General features: G+C 38.6%; 1 protein-coding gene across 5 annotated transcripts in view; it reads left to right on the top strand.

Annotated features, from left to right (window-relative positions):
- Window positions 1–21,278, top strand: part of sorcs2 (sortilin-related VPS10 domain containing receptor 2) — a 309,446-nt gene that overhangs the window by 201,627 nt on the left and 86,541 nt on the right. For all 5 annotated transcript variants that reach the window (XM_029454505.1, XM_029454504.1, XM_029454501.1 and 2 more), the window contains exons 4-5: window positions 13,959–14,123; window positions 17,056–17,129. In XM_029454505.1, coding sequence (XP_029310365.1) covers window positions 13,959–14,123; window positions 17,056–17,129 — 239 coding nt within the window. The remainder of the gene's footprint in view (window positions 1–13,958; window positions 14,124–17,055; window positions 17,130–21,278) is intronic.

Here is a 21,278-nt window from a genome sequence, read left to right as displayed (position 1 = left end):
AGCGGCAGACAGCATGGCAGGACGGCAGACGTGGCGATGTCGGACTCTGGCTCGGATATTTCGACAGAATCGAGTGAGAGTGAGTCGTCAATAGACTCGTTGCACCTTCAAGAAGAGGAGTTTATTGAAGAGGATGCCGGTGTCGTGGATTTAGATCATGCGGGCGAGTTTAACGTGGTGGAAACAGAGCAGCTCGAGACACAGTATTCTAGATGGAGACACATACGGGAGCGAACATGCGGATGATGGTGATGGTGATCCTGGGTTTGGCGGAGATCCTGTGCGGCAACAGAACACAGACAGGTATATACATTTGACTATAGTTCATAGAACTTCCCAATAAATAGTGAATACATCATAATAAAACGTAACATTATCCTCCATCGTAAATAGATCGCAAGCTATCCTATATCGAGTCGATAGCTTGGTTTCCTTGAATTATTATGAACCCAACTAGTTGTCCGCAAATTGCTCGATCGCCAAATATTCAACTATTTCTCTAACATATAACATTCATAATAAACGATGTGGTTGAATTGATTGAGAGAGCATTGATCAAATTAAACAAATATATGAATTATGTACATGCATGTGGTGATGCTATGCATTATATTTTTAACACGTCATGTGCAGGTCTACTGGTACTACAACTGTAATGTACAGATGACGTATAGTCTGTATACTTACTGGTGTACACACAGCTTTCTCCCCAGTGTGGATGTCCAATAGATGGTCGCTGATCATACAGGTATCCTCAGTTCTGTCAGTGGCTTCATTCACCAATGTTTCAATACCTCTGTAATAATAGGGTGATAGTTAAAAGTTAAATAGACTCACGCTTTACTCAAACTCTCCCTTTTGGCGAATACATTTCGTTGTCTCTTTGGTGGAGGACTCTGCACCGGCGGACGTGTTTGAATCGGCATGCTGGCTTGTGCTGGCTGGGGTCTCGGCAGTATTGTAGGCACAGCATCTGCGTTCAGTTTTAAATTATTTTTGAATCTCATTTCCTTGGCGAGCATAGTTTGTTCGAAACACGATCTCTCAACGTGCTGCCCACAAATCGTTGGTTTCATCGACGCACTTGTCTTGTCCATAAACGCGACATTTTATCATCTTTTGGCCACAGAAAGCTAGATATGGAGACGGCCCCACATCCCCATACAACACATCGCTTCACAATTATCCTTGGCAATCGATTGTTGTCCGTTCTTTCTCGTAATAATTGACAGCAGTCTTTGCTGGACGCTTCAACGCAGAAGAACACTGGCGGCGGCTGTATTCATTTTTATGCTGTTATGATCGTGATTTATCACGAATACATCAATACAAAAGATATATATATGGCACATTTCACAATAGATATGCAACCTCTATCATATACCAAGCCCAATAACACTGACGAAATATCATTTTGTAGGCCCTCTAAGCAAAAAGAGAAAATGTGGTGAAAGGGATCAAGGAGGAGGAAAAGTGAAGGACGAAGTTACTGTGTATTGAAATACAAAAGGTTCTTGTGTCACAATTTGCAATGGAAAAAACACACACACACACACGCACACACACACACACACACACACACACACACACACACACCATTCTTCATCTTGCCGTCTGAAACATTACCCCATACACTCTCTTTCTATTTCTTTCCCTTTTATTCAGTTCAATTTATATGATCAAATAAGATTAATTGGCGTGAAATAACCACACAATTACAGCCCACACCTAAGCTTCACAAAAATGATGGCCGTCGAGGTGATTTACTTTTAATGCACAAAAAGTTCAGAATAATAATCAACAATTAAAACTGTTTCATGGAATAATCAAAGAAAAAAAAAAAAAAATATATATATATATATATATACATATATATATATAAATGTTCTCAAGAAACAAACCATAATGTTTTTAATAACAGTTAAATTGAATTCTAACAGTGTCTTCCATTTCTGCAGAAAAAATGTTGTACTTTCATCGATGTCTTGTTTTATCCAGAGCCATAAACTCTGAGAGGTGTGTGTGTGTGTATGGGTGTATTCCTCTCAGCTTGACCCAAGATTTGGATTTTGCCAAGCGTGTTTGCCAGTCACCTCCACTGTAATACAAGTGCATCAGCCTGGGAAGAAGCTAATATGTATAATACTCAAGGACACCTTCAGTTAATGCATTTGCGCTGTTGCCAAGGTTGACAATAACACTCCCAGACCTCTCATCTCCCTTTACCCAACACCACGCAGGACAATGTGTCGCCCATGTTCGCTACCTCGATTCTCCATTCCAACCAATCATGTCATTTCTCACCTTGTCTTTGGTGGGTGTGAGTGTGAAGTGACTGTTCAGTACAAGTTAAAGCTTCATAGGAGGGTGAAGATAATTTATGTTGTTCTCATTTTGAATCAACATGTTTGAGGGACATTTTGTTAATACAAACCTTAGTCTGACTTGATTGAACATATCGACAAATGTGAGGCTGCAGTGGACATTAGGTAAGAAAGTAAATTTGAGACCTAATACCTTGATAGAAATTCCCTCTCCTCCATCTTGGCAACAATCATATTCAGTTTTACCAGAAATAGATCTTGAAAGTTAATTCTCAGAAACCATAGTTTTACAAAACAATCTCAACTCAAGGTCACTTAATAACTCATTCCAGAGCTATTACGTTTTAAAGTAGAGTTACAATTTTTTATTTTACAAATAATGTTAAACTAAATGTAAGACTCCCCTGAACTTTAAATACAAAGAGAGGTCAAACTTTAAATCAAATCAAATTTATTTATATAGCCCACTATTACAAATCACACATTTGCTTTACAGCCTACCACACCCTCTGTCCTTAGACCCTCGCACCACACAAGCAAAAACTCCCTAAAAAACCCCACCTTTAAAGGGGGAAAAATGGAAGAAACCTCCGGGAGAGCAACTGAGGAGGGATCCCTTTCCCAGGACGTGCAGACGTGCAATGAATGACGTGTGTGCAGGATAAACAACATAGTACAAATACAACATTTGACAGAAAATTGTGTTGTGTTGAAAAAGAGAAGGTTTGGATGAATCCAGGAAAATGTCAAAAAGGCTTCCCGGTGTCCAGCAGGACCAGGGCAGCAGGCGCAGCCACGATTCCTGATCCTGACGTAAACTTTATCAGTGGCAACCTGCCACATGAGACACAGAAACTCCGGGGATGATGCCCCGGATGATGAGTTAGTAACATATATTTACATAAATGCATACAGATAGAGAGGGAGAAGAAGAGAGGGAGGGGAGGAGAGAGGAAGAGAAGGAAGAGAGCAGGGAGGTGTCCCCCGGCAGTCTAAGCCTATAGCAGCATAACTAGGGGCTGATCCAGGGCAAACCTGAGCAAGCCCTAACTATAAGCTTAATCAAAAAGGAAAGTCTTTAGCCTACTCTTAAATGTGGAGAGGGTGTCTGCCTCCCGAACACAAACTTGAAGCTGGTTCCACTGGAGAGGAGCTTGATAGCTGAAGGCTCTTTATAAGGTACTATGAGATCTTTAAGATATGCTGGAGCCTGACCATTAATTGCTTTGTGAATCAGGAGAAGGATTTTGAATTCTATTCTGTATTTTACCGGGAGCCAGTGGAGAGCAACCTTTTCCTTGTTCTTGTCAATACACGTGCCGCTGCATTTTGGATCAACTGAAGAGTCTTAAGCAACTTTTTGGGACAACCTGATAACAATGAGTTGCAGTAATCCAGCCTTGAAGTAACAAATGCATGGACTAATTTTTCTGTATCAATTTGAGACAGGATGTGTCTTATTTTTGCAATGTTACGTATATGAAAGAAGGCAGTCCTTGAGATTTGTTTTATGTGGGAGTTAAAAGACAGATCAGTTACAGTGATCAGTTCAGATACAGTGGTGCTGGAGGCCAAATTAATGCCATCCAGAGCATCTATGTCATTAGAAAATGCGTTTCAGAGGCGTTTAGGGCGAAGTATAATAACTTCAGTTTTGTCTGTGTTTAACATCGAAAAGTTGCTAGACATCCAAGTTTTTATGTCCTTAAGGCATGCTTGAAGTTTAGCCAATTGATTGTTTTCTTCTGGCTTAATTGATAGATATAATTGGGTATCATCCGCATAACAATGAAAGTTTATAGAGTGGTTCATTATAATATTGCCCAAAGGAAGCATAGCATGAATAGAATCGGTCCAAGTACAGAACCCTGCGGAACTCCAAGACTGACTTTGGCTGTCATGTAGGATTTATCGTTAACACATATAAATTGAGATCACTCAGATAAATAGGACTTGAACGAGCTTAGTGCGGTTCCTTTTATGCCCACACAATGTTCCAGTCTCTGTAGTAGAATGTCATGATCAACAGTGTTGAAAGAAGCACTGAGGTCTAACAAGACAAGAACAGAGACAAGTCCTTTGTCTGATGCCAATAGAAGGTCATTGGTAACTTTCACCAGTGCCGTCTCTGTGCTATGATGAACTCTAAATCCAGATTGAAAAACCTCAAATAAACTATTATTATGTAAAAAATCACACAACTGTTTTGCAACTGCTTTCTCAAGGATCTTAGCGAGAAAGGGAAGGTTAGATATCGGCCTATAGTTGGCTAAAACCTCTGGATCAAGACTAGGCTTTTTAAGAAGTGGTTTTATTACAGCTACTTTAAAGGATTGCGGTATGTAGCCAGATAATAGAGACAAGTTGATCATATTTAATAACGAGGTGTTAATTAAGGGTAAAACTTCTTTAAACAGTTTAGTTGGAATCGGGTAAAAAACAAAAAAAGTTTAATGGCTTAGACGATGAGATTGTTGAAGTTAGTTGGTTAAGGTTGATTGGAGTAAAACAGTCTATATATATTTCAGGAGTTACTAATGTTTTTGAAATTCCGGAGGTTGAAGTTAAGTCATTACCAATTGAGGGCAGGAAGAGATTAATTTTGTCTCTAATAATTATAATTTTATCGTTAAAGAAGCTCATGAAGTCATCACTACTGAGAGATATAGGAATAGAAGGCTCTGTAGAGCTGTGGCTCTCTGTCAGCCTGGCTACAGTGCTGAAAAGAAACCTGGGGTTGTTCTTATTTTCTTCTATTAAGGAAGAGTAATAAGCTTCTCTGGCATTACGGAGAGCCTTCTTATACGTTTTAAGATGATCTAACCAGACTAAACGAGATTCTTCCAATTTAGTGGAACGCCATTTACGTTCAAGATTTCTCGACTTTTGTTTTAGTTTGCGGATTTGTAAATTAAGCCATGGAGCTTTCTTTTTCTGTTTTATGATCTTCTTCTTTAGAGGAGCCACAGAGTCGAGTGTTATTCGCAGTGAGGCTGCAGCGCTATCAACGAGATGATTAATTTGGGAGGGACTAAAGTTAGCATTGGAGTCTTCCATTATATTGATATTGAGTTCTGGTATTGAATTAAGTGCTGATGGAATCACTTCCCTAAATTTAGTCACAGCACTTTCAGATAGACATCGAGCGTAGGACATTTTGCCTACTGGCTTGTAGTCCAGTAACAGGACTTCAAAAGTTATTAAAAAATGGTCTGATAAAAGAGGATTATGTGGACACACTGATAACATTTCAACTTCAACACCATATCCCAGAACAAGGACCAGAGTGTGCTTTAAACAATGAGTTGGTTCATGTACATTTTGACTGAACCCAATTGAATCTAATATTGAAATAAATGCATTATTAAGGCTGTCACTATCAACATGACATGAATATTAAAGTCACCTACAATAATTACTTTATCTGTTTTAAGGACTAAACTTGATAAAAAAACTCTGAGAATTCAGATAGAAATTCAGAATACGGACCAGGAGGGCGGTATACAGTAACAAATAAAACTGGCTTTATTGTTTTCCATGTTGGGTCTGAGAGCGTAAGAACAAGGCTTTCAAAAGAGTTATAGTTTAGTTTAGGTTTAGGATTGATCAAGAGGTTTGAGTCAAATATGGCCGCAACTCCACCTCCTCGGCCAGTGCCTCGAGGAATGTGAGTATTAATATGACCAGGTGGAGTGGATTCATTTAGACTGACATATTCTTCATGTCTCAGCCAGGTTTCAGTGAGACAAAATATATCAATCTTATTATCTGATATTAAATCATTTACCATTCCAGCTTTCGTTGATAAAGATCTGATGTTTAATAGCCCACATTTCATTTTTCGATTTAGTTGCACTTTTGCAGCGGTGGTTTTTATTTTAATTAGGTTTTCATGTATAACTCCTCTTCTGTTAACCATAGATTTGATTAATTTCAGTGGTCGAAGAGGAAGAGAAGGAGGAGATAGGTGTAAGTCTCCCGGCAGTCTAAACGCCTTGGCAGCATAACTAGGTCCAAGGCGAGAATGAGCTTGCCCTAACTATAAGCTTAATCAAAAAGGAAAGTCTTTAGCCTGCTCTTAAATGTGGAGAGGGTGTCTGCCTCCCGAACACAAAATGGGAGCAAGTTCCACAGTAGAGGAGCTTGATTTAATTTAATTTAATAGGGGTCTCTGAGTTTCTTTTTCGCTTAGAAGAGCTGACTCCCAAATGGCTCTTCATTTAGTATCACTCGGAGCCTTCTATTTTAGCCTAATTTAGCAATTATGAATCGTTTGTGTGTTGGTAAGCAATTTTTCATTCAGTGTTTTCATAAAAGCCTTATTTTTATGCATTGTTTTCGTTACTCTCTCTGTTGCTCTGTGTGTACCTGGCCTGTACCACTGCACTCGCTGTCTTTGGAGTGTCTGCCCCCCTTCCTTCTTTCACATAATGATCCTAGTCAGTCCTCGTATATGATTGGCCGCATGGTGTGCCCATCAAAATAAAGTCCCGCCCCTGACTGTATGGATTCTCAGCAGAGCTGTGCATGAGCGGCTGAAGATTCGGCTCTTATCTCCCCTCGGGAGTCGGCTCTTCTCGTTCTAAACATTTACAAAATACGTCACTAGTGCAAACCATTGCAGCATGGTGATGTAAGACGAACTGTATCCCACACTCCTTTATTAATGAATAAATAAAGATTTGATCTAACAAGAATGTTTATCATGTGAGACCCATCCTACCTGAGGAGAATCCTTCTCCTTTTTTTAAATGAAACAATCCTTGACATTTTGAAAAATTATCTTGAGAACCATATAGCAAATTATTAAAAAAGATCTGACAAGGGTCTTCTGTAGGAGAGAAGGTCAGCTCAAAACGTACATCAATCATTGTTTGATACAAAACTTGTGGCTTAAATCAGGAACTACTTATTAAAGAATAAGCAAACAAGTTTACACAACTTAACAGGCTTGATGTCAAGTTTCAGTTCTTGATAGTTTTTATAACCCTATCCTACTCACCAGTTGATACCACAAAGTATTGAGGTTCGATACCCACCCATAGAAATTGTTACACATCCTATCATCAAACATCTTCTTATCCTGTCTGGTGGTGTCCTCTGGGCTCCCATGTTGCTCTTCTCAACCAGGTCTTAATTCCCAACAGACCAGTGCTCAATGAGCTGCCATCACAAGCAATTTACATATGTAATTGAGTGGAAAGCAATTGTGCTGGCAGTTGTTCGCTTTAGGTAGCTACTGTTATGCATGTGTATTTGTGCGTTTTGCGTGTGTCGACCCAGATGTCAGGGAGAAGGAAGGGATCCGTCTGATATATTGGAAATTATCCAACTTTTTAAAATTTGGTTTAAACTTTTGTTTTTACCTTTATGTAGTTTAAAGCAATTGCTGCAAATTAGCTGACTTCCCAGCATGCATTGTAGTTCATTTGGTTCAAATTCTCCAGCAATTCTTGTTATTACCAATTTGGTACAACTTCTTACAATGTAATAGAGGTAGAAATCCCTTTGTTCCGTTCAGGTCAAAGACGGCAGTTACTGACTATACAGCCTGTTCATTTATTTGTCCTTATCCAATTAGTTGATTTCCATTCAAATGTACTTCAGTACATGCAACAGTAAGTGGATGCATCATTGTTCTTATAGCCCAATATTCAGCACTCATCAGACTGTCTTCGCTTTAGTAGCTGGTTCAAGCTAGGTTCAGTTCTTTCCAATAAAGGCAAAAAAGCCTCAAAAAGAATCATTAAAAATTTTTATTTGTTTGTAGGAATACAAATGTATTCTTGAACTGAAATCTAGCCCTAAAGTTAAACACTAAAATACATTGCGACTGGTTGACTAATTCCTTTGAGTTCAACATGTTATTATTACTGTTGATGACCCAAGACGTAATACACAAGCAATACTCTTTAAGAACATTTCTAAACCTGATATGATGCCATGATGCATCATCAGTTCAAAAGACAAACTTATATCATCTTTGTATGCACATGAATGTATATTTAATACTCATCAGGTGTATTTGATATACTGCTACATTTGTTCATGTGTGTGTAAACTCTCTCAATTCAGCTTGAAGTTGTGACATGGAATGCATAGATAATGTACACATGCATTTTTATTCTCCTCTGGCACGTAGACCTTCATGCTGCTCATACTACAACTGCATGCCAGCAATCTGCCATAAACTATTCTAAACTGCTAAATAGATTGAGTTGTTTTATAAGAGATTACAGGGCTGATACCCTTTGATGTCTGTCAACACAGCAGGACTTGTGTCCCTTCAGCGATCAGCTTCTTTTGTCAGGTTGACTGTAATAGAAAGCTTATCAAACAGGGCACGGATTCAGCGCACACTCTGCAAAGCCACAGTGGTGTTTAAGCCCTTTGCAGATTAAAAAGAGCTGATATTTGTCCCCTTAATGTGTCACACCCCCACCATCCCCAGAGCAGACACAGGCCGTTTAGTGCCTGATGTATCTGCCTTGGACAATAGCATCACTGTGCTACCAAAAGTTTGAGTTATTACTCAGAGGAAATCGTTACAGAGGTCTTTTGATTGTGGAGGATCATGACTTGTGCGACAGGAGAGGAACTGTAGTGTCTGGTTGCCCTCCCCCAATCCGCTTTTTTGTAGCTTCCCCAAAAAGTCACAGTTTTATCTGTGACTGGTTGTTGAGTCAAGCTCAGTTTCAACTTCAGTATAAAGATTCGAAGGCATGTTTACAGTTTGACAAGAGTGCCACATGTTGGCAAGTCACGTTACTGCGTCACTACACTGTGAGGCAGTGTATGTATTTTGTATTAGGTTCCACATAAAATGTTTTCTTTTTTTAAACATATCATTTTTGTCAGTATGTTTTTAATGATTTCAGCCAATAAACCATTATTGTCATTCATTTTGACCTAATATGTCTTTTACAGTAGTTCCAAAGATGTGACACGAGAAGGGGTCACTACAAGTAGAAAAGAAGAAGGAAACACAGTATTATGTTTTAACCATTTATTCTGACATCTTTGTGCTTTACTTGAAATGAATACTCAAGAGTCTTCAGGCCTCTCAAAACTATTAAAATAAGAAAATCTGAGAAGAGAACAACACACTTTCGTTTAACTGCTCAAAGACACAACTAGTCATACATAATGTTGGCTTAGGTTTGGTTGTCACTGGAAAATCATGAATTTTTCCAGTTAACTCCTCAGTTATATTTTATATATGCTACACATTTTCTATATCACAAAAGTCAAAAAGTATTCTCAACAATGCCTGCCAGCCTTTATTTTTATTTTTATTTATCATTTATCAGCCTAAAAGTAGTTCAATTTAATCATACTGGAATGACCTTATATAAATGCCCTTGTGTTGTGTATTCAATGAATGTGCACATTTGTAAACACGTCTGCACTATTTCAGTGTGTATTATACACACACATTCATGCTGCATGAATGAAACATGACGTTTTGCAGGTGTTTCTAGTCTCACTGTACATTTTCTGTCAGTGTTTGGTGATGTAATGTGGGTGGGCGGCCTGTGTGGGTGTGTGTCCTTAGGATGTCCAGCTGTCAGAGCTCAACTAGGTTAAACTGAGGGATGTCCTTTAAATAGACACATTTTGGCTGAGGCAGGCTGACTGGATTGATGATCCTGCCCCATAGGGACATGAAGATAGGCTACAGTTAGAAATGTGTATAAAAATAAGGAATCTCTCAATGGTTTATATAATAGAAAACAAAGACTTCACTATTTCGACATGTAAATAAATGCCCCATTTTGTAACAGCATATGTGCTGCTTCCTAATTATTCTAATTCCTTCTGATTGGACCTGATTGGCTGTCAACAGCAAACACTGTGGGCAGCTCCTAGTTGTAGTTTCAGACATCACAAAATAAAAATAAATAACTCACTTTATGTTAGGATAAATAATACACTCCTCTGTGACTCTTCTTTCCTGTTCGGCTGTCTTCACCACTCCACTGTGTGCCCTTATAGGCCTTCCTCTTGCAGCCAAACAAACACTGGGCCTTTAATTGTACATGTTGCTCAGGGAAGTGTGTTCAGAACAAGAAAGAGTTATACACATACACACACACAGCTCTCAAGTAGTGCAGCCAGCTAAATGTGGGGCATGCTATGGTCGCTGCCTCACTGCAGTCATGATTAGAATACTGAAAAGGATTTGTGTGTGTGTTTGAGTGTGTGAGTTTGAGTGTGTGAGTGTGTGTAGGTGTGTGTGTGTGTGTGCTTACTTAGTAGCTTTTGTGTCTCAATGCATACACATTCATTGTATTTATATAATATAATAAGGAATGAGCTCTTGCCTCAGACCTCAATGTGTACAAAGTGGCAATCTTATGTAGGTGAGAATTTGATCATTTCAAGATTTTATAATATAACTGAGTAAAAAGACAACACAGGAGAAATTACAGTAGATGTGAAAAACATACAGACCCCTTTCATGTTAAATAACCACAACTCGTACGACACCATTGCTGAAGAGAAGTAAAAAGTTGAGGGATGCTTCAACCCTGTATTCAGGCAGTGACATACAGAGATAATGTTTTTATTTATCCTTTATTTATACAGGTAATTGAGACACAGGGTCTCATTCTCAAGAGAGACTTGATCAGCAACAGTCAAATAAAACATCAGAAAAAAGATCGTCATTGAAAGTGGAAAGTGCTTAGAATTAAGCATTGCAAGAACAAAGACCGACAGAAGATTTTTCCACATTTTTTAAAATGCCTAGGGGTATCAAACTGGACAGCCTGAGTTCCTGCTGAAGCGTGTTCCAGATTAAGGGGGCCGAGTATGACAAGGCCTTTTTTCCAAGTTCCGTGCAAATTGAGGGGACAGACAGAGTGATGTAGTTCTAAGATCGTAGCCGATAGCTGTACTGTTTTTGTGATATGTAAGTGGATATGTAGATGAGCAGCAGTCCAAGCATAGATGTATAGATTAATTTGTACCAGTGCAGAGATCTGCGCATTGATAGTGATGTTCAATTGACTAAAGAGTACAGCGTGCAATGGTGTGAGAGGGGCTTACAGTTGGTTATGAACCTCAGAGCCCCATGATAGACAGCGTCCACCAGATTAAGGTAGTGAGCTGAGGCGTTCATGTACACAACTGTCCGAGGTCCGTGCATCGGGGGGGATGCTGTCCATGGTCGCTCCTCTCCTTTCCTCCGCTCTGTCTCTGACTGTAGGTGTGTGCGCACGTGTGTTTATGTCGGGAGCGAAGCCCCGCCCTTCGCAAAACAGAGCTCAAAATTGTCTGCGAGCCATATGGCATCATCGAAAGAGCCTTAGGTTCCCAACCCCTAGTTTAAACTGTCAGTGGTCTGGGATAAGTAAAAATCACTTTTGGCTTTTTTAATGGAAGCAGTACAGCGATTCTGTACGTTGTAGTTGACGAAAAATAAGCTAGTCAGCCTCAGAGCCAGACTTCCTCACAGCAGCCCAAAGCTGATTCCTCTTGCGTAAGAGGCCTGCCAGATCAGGAGTGAACCAGGGGGTATCACGGCCCTTCACCCTGAACCGGCAAAATGGAGCATGTTTATTTAAAAAATAACTAAAGCTGTCATAGAAATCATTTCAGGCATGGTCAACATCACCAATCAATAAAATATGATCCCATTTAAAATGAACTAAGTCATGAAAAAAGACTTGCTCTATAAAGTGCTTTAGATTTATTTTCAAGACAACTCGGGGCTTAATACAGGGGATTTTGGTATCCCGAATAGCACCAACTAAACAGTGGTTACTTAGGTCATTAGCAAAGACCCCAGGTCATTAGCAAAGACCCTGGTTGCATTATATGTATGGGACTTATTAGTAAGTAAAAGATCGATAAGTGATGATTTCTTTAGACACCTGGTGTTAAGATGTGTGGGACTTTCAATGACTTGTGTAAAGTTGAGAGACAGACAATGAGCTTTAAAATCATCAGATTCTGGTGAAAGCCAGTCCCAGTTAAAATCACCTACCAAGATGATTTCCTTAAAATGTAGTTGAGATAAAATCTGCATTAGCAAGGATAATGTGTAAATGGTAGCAGAAGGGGGCTTATAGCAACCAGCAACAGTTAAAAACTGACCACCAGATAAATCAATGCTTAATAGCAGATTTGGAGAGAATGACCTGAGATTTCACATAAATCGCAAAGCCACCGCCTTTTCTGGGGCAGTCCGAATGATAAATATTGAAACCATCAATTGCAACATCTTTATCCACTATATTCTTCGAAAGCCAGGTCTCAGAAACAATAATTAAATCAGCACCAGTTGACTCAGACCAAATTCGCAACATATCCATTTTGGGGAGCAAGCTGCAAGCATTTATATGTATGATGTGTAACTCAGACATATTCTTAAAGTCCGCCAGGGTATTGCATGTCATTAAAGGACCAGGGTTAGGCTGAATACAAGACAGAAATAAAAGCAACATAATTAGGCACTTCTGTTTGAATTTCGTTACAGTCGGGAGACTAGAAGAGTTAGAAGACGTAATATTCTGGCATAGGGCATCTGTAGAGTTCACCACGGTCAAGGCACCAAACGGATCTTGCGAACCCAGGGGCAGTAATTCCAATAATGAGAAACAATTCCAGCAATATTTGCATGCGACAACCATCCATTATGTCCAAGGCCCAGTGTGGATGTCACACCACCGGTGGTAACCAGCCTTTTTTTTTTAAAGTGAAAGCATGAGGGTCAAAATAAGAATAGAAATAGAAAAAAAAAGCAGAAATAGTAAATGGACTGTATTTGAATAGAGATTTTCCAACCTTATCAGGCAAAAGCCTTTAAAATGTGTATCTTATTGACGTTGGGTCTGCCCACTTGGGGTTCAGTGTCTTGCCCAAGGACACTTCAACTTGCACTTCCAAGAGCTGGCGATTGGAGCACCAACCTTGTGATTAATGGACAACCTGCTCTTCCTCCTGAGCAACAATCTTGATTGATAATGTTGATGCATGCTTATTTGTATACTGTACATGCAGGTATAACAGAGCTGTCAGCACTTGATTTTCATTTTTTGGTTGACTGAAAAAACTGTTAAAAAGGTTTCTATAATATAACACATGCTACCTGTAATGACCAGGTGCAAACAACTCTGTGATGAGGATAAACATCAACACCTCATTGGACAGTCTCCCGCCTTTCATGAACTCCTAATGGATGCGACTGGTTCATTATTCCTATTGATCACTCCTCATCAGTAGCCTTACTTCTGGGTGTCCATGACATAATTATGATTGGTGGGTTGGAAGGTCCTGGTGTGCCCTGTGTTTAATGCCTTCACTTTATGAGCTATAAAACTCTGAATAGATAATCAATACAGTGTCGTCTCGGTCTAAGCAGTATGTAAGCTTGATGGAAAGTCCTTATGGCCTGGAGAATTTCCTTAAATATATGTGCTTGCATGGCCATGCATGCATTTATATTCATCAGTTTTCTGGTGAAAGCAGAGGAATTGATATGCACAAGCATTGGTATAAGGAGGATGCTGTATTTGAATGTTCCACAGACTGCTGACTGAGCGACAAATATGTCAGAAAATACCCTTTGACAATTTCATGTCTGACCTCTGTTTTCTTCCCTTCCTCATCTGTCTGTCTCTCTTTCAGGTAGTGCTGGTAGGTTCATCCATAAATGAAAGGGATCAGATGATTTTTATCAGCACAGATGAAGGTTCTTCCTTCCAGCGACAGTCCATCTCCTTTACCCCGGACACGCTCATCTTCCACCCTAAAGAAGAAGACAAGCTCCTGGCCTACTGCAAGGAGGGCAGGGTGGGTATTACAGCACTGCAGTGCCATAACATAAATAGCTGTTTCTGTAGCTGTAAGAATGAACAAAAAGACAACAATGATACACCAGCAAGACAATTCTGTAGCAATGCATTAAATTGAAATGTTCACACACACCAGCAGAAAATTAACCTCAGAGAAAACATGTTGTGCAGTTTACCATACAAAAATACTGCTGTAGGGCAAATCTTCTTATGCACATGACATAAACTGAACAGTGGCCTTATCAAAATACAAACACATACATTCTTTGATATTACATTTTATATTGACAACATGTGGCAACATGGCAATCTCTCTTGGCTTTCGGTAGGAAGCTCTATTAATTATTTTGAAAAAGAAGTCTGGCTTTAGATGCAACAAATATATATTGTAAGACCATTTCTACATTGATTCCACCAATATCACTTTTGGTCAATATTTCAGATGCTGTTAAAGTATAATTTGGTTTCATTAAATGTACGAGCTTATTTTCATAGTTTTGGCCATAATTTATTTCAGTTATAATAACATTGCACTTACCATTGTAAGTGTAAACAGTGATGGGTGAGAGTAGTCCGACATTCAAAAAGATTAAAAACAAGCTGTTGAGCCAGATTGTCTAAACCATTTTGTTTGGAGGTAAAGGCAGAGGAGTGAACCCAAATTGTAGGTACTAATCTGTCATTGCACAAGACAACTACGGCAAGTACGCTGGTTCAAAGTTGAACATATGACATACATTAAAAAAGCATCAAGACACGATAGAGAAGAGGCACAAGGCGATATATGAATACACAAAAAAAGAAGGATTTAAAACAAAATAAAATAAAGTTCCCGTAAAACATATTTTTAATGCCGCTGATATATTCCCCGATTTAAGCAATTACCTTGGTTAGTACAACTATTAACTTAATGTATCAAAGCACTTTGCAATTTGTAATTATTTTCATTACAAAATTCTAACTAAATGCCTCACTGTGGTGTTTTGACTTCAACATCAAATGTAAGGAACATTGTCAGTGTAAATGTTAAGCTAATTAAGACTGACAATCATATTGTGAAGGGGGATTCTCAGGTGCTAGTTAATGAGCACATATGAACATTTACATAGGAGATAATAGTTACATGGCTCTCTGTGTCCTACACTGCTGTTTTCCTCTAGCCTTCTCTGCTACAAGTTAATTGCTTCCTTAGTTCTAACATGTCAGTACATCCTGAGCAAACATGACGATTGAGACACACTGTGGTCCTATGTATTACTAATGTCTTGTTGCTGGGAGCCATTGAGATAATTCAGTTCATGACACATTCAAGCCTACAGCAGTGAAGAAGAGCTGCAAGATGACACCAGTGATGGTTGAAACTTTTGGTAGAGTACACTTATTTAACAGGTTGACATCAATATAAAATCATGTATTATTTAATACTGCATTTGATTGTTGTGGTTTGAAACCTGACGTTGACGGCCCAGCCAAAATTAAAACATATGGCTCTTAGATTTCATCAAAAAGGGGATATGTTTTATTCTAACTTTTCTCTTTGTTTTGCTTTATTCTGTTGAAATACTATCACCTTTTCACGACTCAATCTTCAAAACTGAGAAGAAACTGTTTCTGCTAGTGACAAATGATGTACTATTGTTTCTAATTTTGTGCTTTTGTTTTATGTTTTGTAGCTCATCATTATGGTCTATTTCACTTATGTAATTACTTATATATCTATCAGCTTTGTTACTTTTAAAAAAAAATGTCTATCTTATTCTGTTGTTATTTTAGAAAACTAAAAATACAATTTGAAAAGAATAGAAAAACAATAACATGATGAAACTTTATTCCTGAAGTGTCTATAAAACACACAATATAATCATAATGTCCACGTTTAAAATCCCACCAAGAGATGATCTTTGATGATCATTATTTTTTTCTATGTTTCTTGTCACACCATGACAAAAATAATCTAAAAGCATATTTTCAGATTCCGTATTTAATAAATTAAATCAATTAAAATGTAATCTGTGTCATTCTACATTTTACAACTTCGTCATGTCTGCCCTCTCAAACACATTCACACACTTCCTAATTGAAAAGTGTACTGTAAAGTGGAAAAGGAGCTAGAGACATAAAGGTGGGACATTAGATCCAATAGTTAATACATTTAAGACAGCTCCACCCCTCCTCAACTTTAATATTATTTTAAGTATTTAAATAGAACATTCAATTAGGTTTTAATCTGTTCCATATGGGCAGACTGTAGATGGAAGTGAGGAATCCATTTAAAGAGCATTCATAGCATTCACCCATTCACACACATTCATACAGAGTCAGTGGCTACCATACAAGGTGTACATTAGATCGTCAGTAAGGATAACCATTCACACACACTTACACACCATGGCCATGCCATCAGGAACAATTTGGGGTTCAGTATCTTGCCCAAGGACACTTCAACATGTTTGTGTTTTTGTACTGGTAAAGGTAGTTTGTGTGTAAAACTACTTTTCTTAGCTCCAATGTGCTTTTCAGACATCGGGGATACCTTGTGTGTAGGAATCAATAGATTTTATTTATGGGTGCGAATGGTGCGATCAATGGCATACGAGCTCAGGCAACACATTCTAGCACTACCAACACATATAAAATATATTCTCTCTCTCTCTCTCTCTCACTCTCTCTCTCACTCTCACTCTCACTCACACACGAAACCTGCTGTGATTAATAATGAATTGAGCTCAGTCTTAACTTGGTGAACCATGAAATTCAGTAGCGTGATTGGATGAACTGGGTTGATCCAAATAGATTCGATTTATCCTCCATTTTAAAGGATACAGCTGGAAAAAGGGTTCGGGGTTAGCCTTTATAATTTTTAATGCTACTTGCTTTGAGTGTGTGGTTTTCTGTCTAATTATGGTCTTCTCTCTGTTTTTTGTGTCTAGCTCTTTGCTTCCACAGACCTGGGTCGCAAGTGGATTTTACTTCAGGTGCGGGTGACAAAGGACAAAGTCTTCTGGTCAGTTAAACTGTATTTTCTCAATATTGATGAATAAGGACTTCAAGAGACAGCTCAATGTTTAGTGTCGCAGCTGATGACTTTTCCTTTGAAACAGACATGTAGAAAGGAGCAACAAACGGGTCAGTAGTAAGCAACTACTGCTAGAATGCTAGCAGGTGGAGGATTTTTATCTTATTGTTACAAAGACGATAACAAGAGGTCCTTGTTCATAGAGACATATGCAAGACCTTGCTATTCAGACACACATCATGGTTTTGTAAGAATAAGATAAGAAATGAGAGGAACAGCCAATCCAAATGTCCAGTGTGTCTGCTATGAAAAGGTATTTAATAGCTAAAGTACATAAACCTATATCACCCCTTGAGATCTTAAAGTCATTAGTTCAGGATTAAAGAAATTATGAGAAGACCTATATCAATGTCATGCTTGGGTGTTAAGATGAAGTCTGGACATGTTTAGCCTCCAAGTAATAAAGGAAAAGGCTATCCTGTCCAATGGGGAAAACAACTATGCAATTACGTGCTTTCCCTTAACTTTCCCATCGTTTTCCCTCAATAGGCTGTTGTATGTTGTTTATTACCAATTACCTGCAATACTTATGACATTCCCATCTTCAGATGTTTTTTGTGTTTAGCTATTTAGCAAATGTTAGTATGCTAATACACTAAAATAAGTCAGTGAACATGGTAAACATTATACCATTTACTATCACAATGTTAGCATTGTCATTGTAAGCATGTTAGCATGCTGATGTTAGCATCTAGCGCCCCTGTGCCTATGCACTCCTGCACAGAGTAGCTAGCATGGTTGTAGACTCTTTGGACCCTATTTTAATCTGGTTTAAACACAGCACCAGGAGTAGCCAGATGGTATGGTTTTAATTGATTACCACACAGAAATAATTTAAAGGTCAGGAAAATACAGAACTGTCGGATACTGCTTGCGCCAGTCGTTATGCCAGCATGAAAATATAGCTGTACGTCTTGTTTTACACTTTAGGTCATGTATGGGTAAAACAAAAAATATATATTGTTTAAATAAGACAACTTTAGAGTTGTTGGTAGGCAGGCATATTTTTGTACTTGGCGAAAGCTAAGCTGGCAATTTCCCCCTGCTTCCAGTCTTTATACTAAGCTAGGCTAGGCTAACACAATTTTGGCACCAGGTCTGTATTGCAAAGACTTGAGAATGGTATCAAACGTGTCATCTCACTCAAGCAAATAAACATCCAAACATGTTAAACTATTATTTGGTTTGAATCACCTTTTATGTGATTAAAGTCATATAGCAATCTAACAATATCAAACAGTATTTGCTTCGACAAACATACATTTTAATCTCCTGCAGAGTTAATAGGTTAATTTTATTCTGATCCCATTTTGCTACCATTTAGTATAATTGCTCAAACAATACAATTATATTTTACAGCAGTTGTATCCCAAATAATAATAAATCAGTTTTATGTCTACCATAATACAAAAACTTCCACAATTTGAATTGGATTTTAGGCGTAAGTGCTGGCATTTATGCAGCAGAACCTTTTTATAAATTAATCTCTTGATAGTTTCTCTTGCTTGAGAGCTTTTTCTTCCAATGCTCCCACCCCTCATTCTCGCCTTCATCTTATTTTTTATCATGTATGGCTGCCTCTTTAACTCCTGTCCTCCATCCTCTGATTTCTCCTCACTTTACTTTTCTTTCTGAGTTTTGTTTCTTAATACTCGGTCCAATCTGTATTATTGTAAGAGATGACTCATTCAAATGTTCTGCATTTTCATACAAGAGAGTACACTCTTTCATGTTCTGAAGGTCAGAAAGGCATTGCAAGCTCCTGTCCCATCTGATTTTTACCATCAACTCTACCGCTCAAATCATCCATACTCTGAAAATAACTTTGAAGGTGGGAAAGAGAAAGGCAGAGGATTAGAGAAGGAAGTAATCAGCCTTAAGTACATCCTACTTCAGACTTAAGTTAAATGCTGAAGATCAGATGTGGGATCTGAATGTGCAACCAAGACCATGACCCCTGTAATAAAGAGAGTAAGCTTAAAGTCACTGTGAAATGGATGTGCTTTATCTTCAGTAATGTGAAATAGTTTTGAGTGAAAAGAACATGTGGGAAAGGTTTAGTTACAAGAGGAATTTAATCAAACCCTTCAAAAGTGATTGGATTGTGAAAGGGGGAGAGAGAGAGGGAACGAAATACAGCAAACGCCACAGGTCGGACTTGAACCAGTGGCCGCTGTGGGCAAGGACTAAGTCTTTAGTCCAGCCGGATAATGAAATAATAAGCAATTGATTGAAAGTTAAGATTTGCGTCTTGAGTTTGGATTTTAATTCCTCAACAGAATCAGACTGTCTGATGTCCATAGGGAAGTTAATCCAGAAGAAGTGGGCAACTTCTTTTAAACTCTTGGAATAGACAGGAGTCCTGTATTCTTTGCCCTGAAAGTGGAGAGTCCTGATTGGAGAACAAGGTCTATGGAGATCAGAAAGGTGAGAAGGGCCATATCCATTTAAAATTTTATAAGTAATCTGAAGCTTCATCAAATCTGATCTGAGGGAAGCAATGAAGGGAAGCTAAAACTGGTATAATATAGTCAAATGTTTTAGTTTTAGTTAGGACAACTGTAGCATTCCATTTGAAGATTTTTGGTACTAGCACATGGCAGGCCTCCCAAAAAAACGTTAACAATTAGAATAATCAATTATAAAAAGGCATGAATTAGGGTCTCTGCATTAGCCATGGATGAAAAAAACTTGAATTTAGCTATGTTGTGTAGGTGAATATAGGCAATTTTGGTAATATCCCTAATGTGCTGAAGAGAAAGTGTTGAATCGAAGGGATAACATTCTTTACTCTCTGACTTCTGACTGGAATATCACACAGATATCACACTCCCCCGTCCAGCTACCCCATTCTTAGTTCCCTGGCCATGTTTGACCCTGATGTAAATTTGTGTTGACAGTGTTGGCTAGTTGTTGGGTCTAGCCGTAGCCTTGTATGTTGCCTAACAGTCATAAAAACAACAACAGAACAGTAGTCTGTCAGCCAGCTCACATAAAAAGAAACTCCTATTAAAACCAATCTGCTGGTTGGGTAGTCTGGCCAAATATGTTCCTGTGGACCTTGTTCTGTGATCCTGGGCTGTAAAGTTTAGATAGAGGCAATTCAAATAAAATGCTAGGAAAAACATTGTGAAATGAATGGCAGTGAGTTAGGATGACACTGAATTCCATCCCAGGGAGGATGTTTTTTGCAGAATGTGGCACATCCTCCTCCTTTTCTTCTAAATCAAAGATCTTTTGTGAACCAACCCCCCTATCTCTCTATCGGACATGCCTATCGTTTGTTTAATTTCCCCTGCTTCCCTTTTAGCCCTCTCTGTTTGCTTTCACTACCCTTAACAAAGGAAGAAGGCAATCCCACACACGGTGATGAAGGTCTAACTGGGCTCAATACTAACACACTTTTATCCTTTGTAGTATAACTATAAGGTGCTTTTTCAACTGATGACTAAACTGGTATCATCACCTGTGAAGCTTCGAAGATAGCTTGACTTTGTGTTGGTTTGATGGAGACCTGACTTAAGTCATATGTAACCTATTTGAACCAATAGGCATACTGCTCATACATCGCATGAAGAAGACCAAATCATCATCCTGTAGCACTTCCTGTGATTTATATTCTCCGTGTCGTCCCTCCATTACTTGCTAATTGCTCGTAAAGTGTCTTTATAGGCAAAGTAACAAGGTTTTAAACTTCCACTCTATCTTTACTGGGATGGGGAAACTTCACAGACTGAACTACACAGTTCAAATCAGATGGACTGGCACACAGAGCAAGTGTACTGTAGTGTATCATAGGGAAAAGGGGGTATACAATTGTGGAGGTTTTTAAGCATATTTGGCAACGTTGAGTACATCTGAGTGCACTCTCCAGGAAGAGTTGAGCTGTGCATATTTACTGAGGTATCTGTGTAATCAAAGGGGACCAAAGGATATGTGTGTGTGCTTGTATGCTGTGATCTAGTAATTAAACAATGTTCCTTTTAGTTTTAACATTTTTATTTATCAAATAGATATCTGCCACTGGGTTGAGATATTTATTTATCGTGATAGTATTAAGAGTCGGATAGATCTGTG

This window comes from Cottoperca gobio, chromosome 18, assembly GCF_900634415.1.
Source record: "Cottoperca gobio chromosome 18, fCotGob3.1, whole genome shotgun sequence".
NCBI lineage: Eukaryota > Metazoa > Chordata > Actinopteri > Perciformes > Bovichtidae > Cottoperca > Cottoperca gobio.
This window is presented reverse-complemented; position numbering and strand designations above follow the sequence as displayed.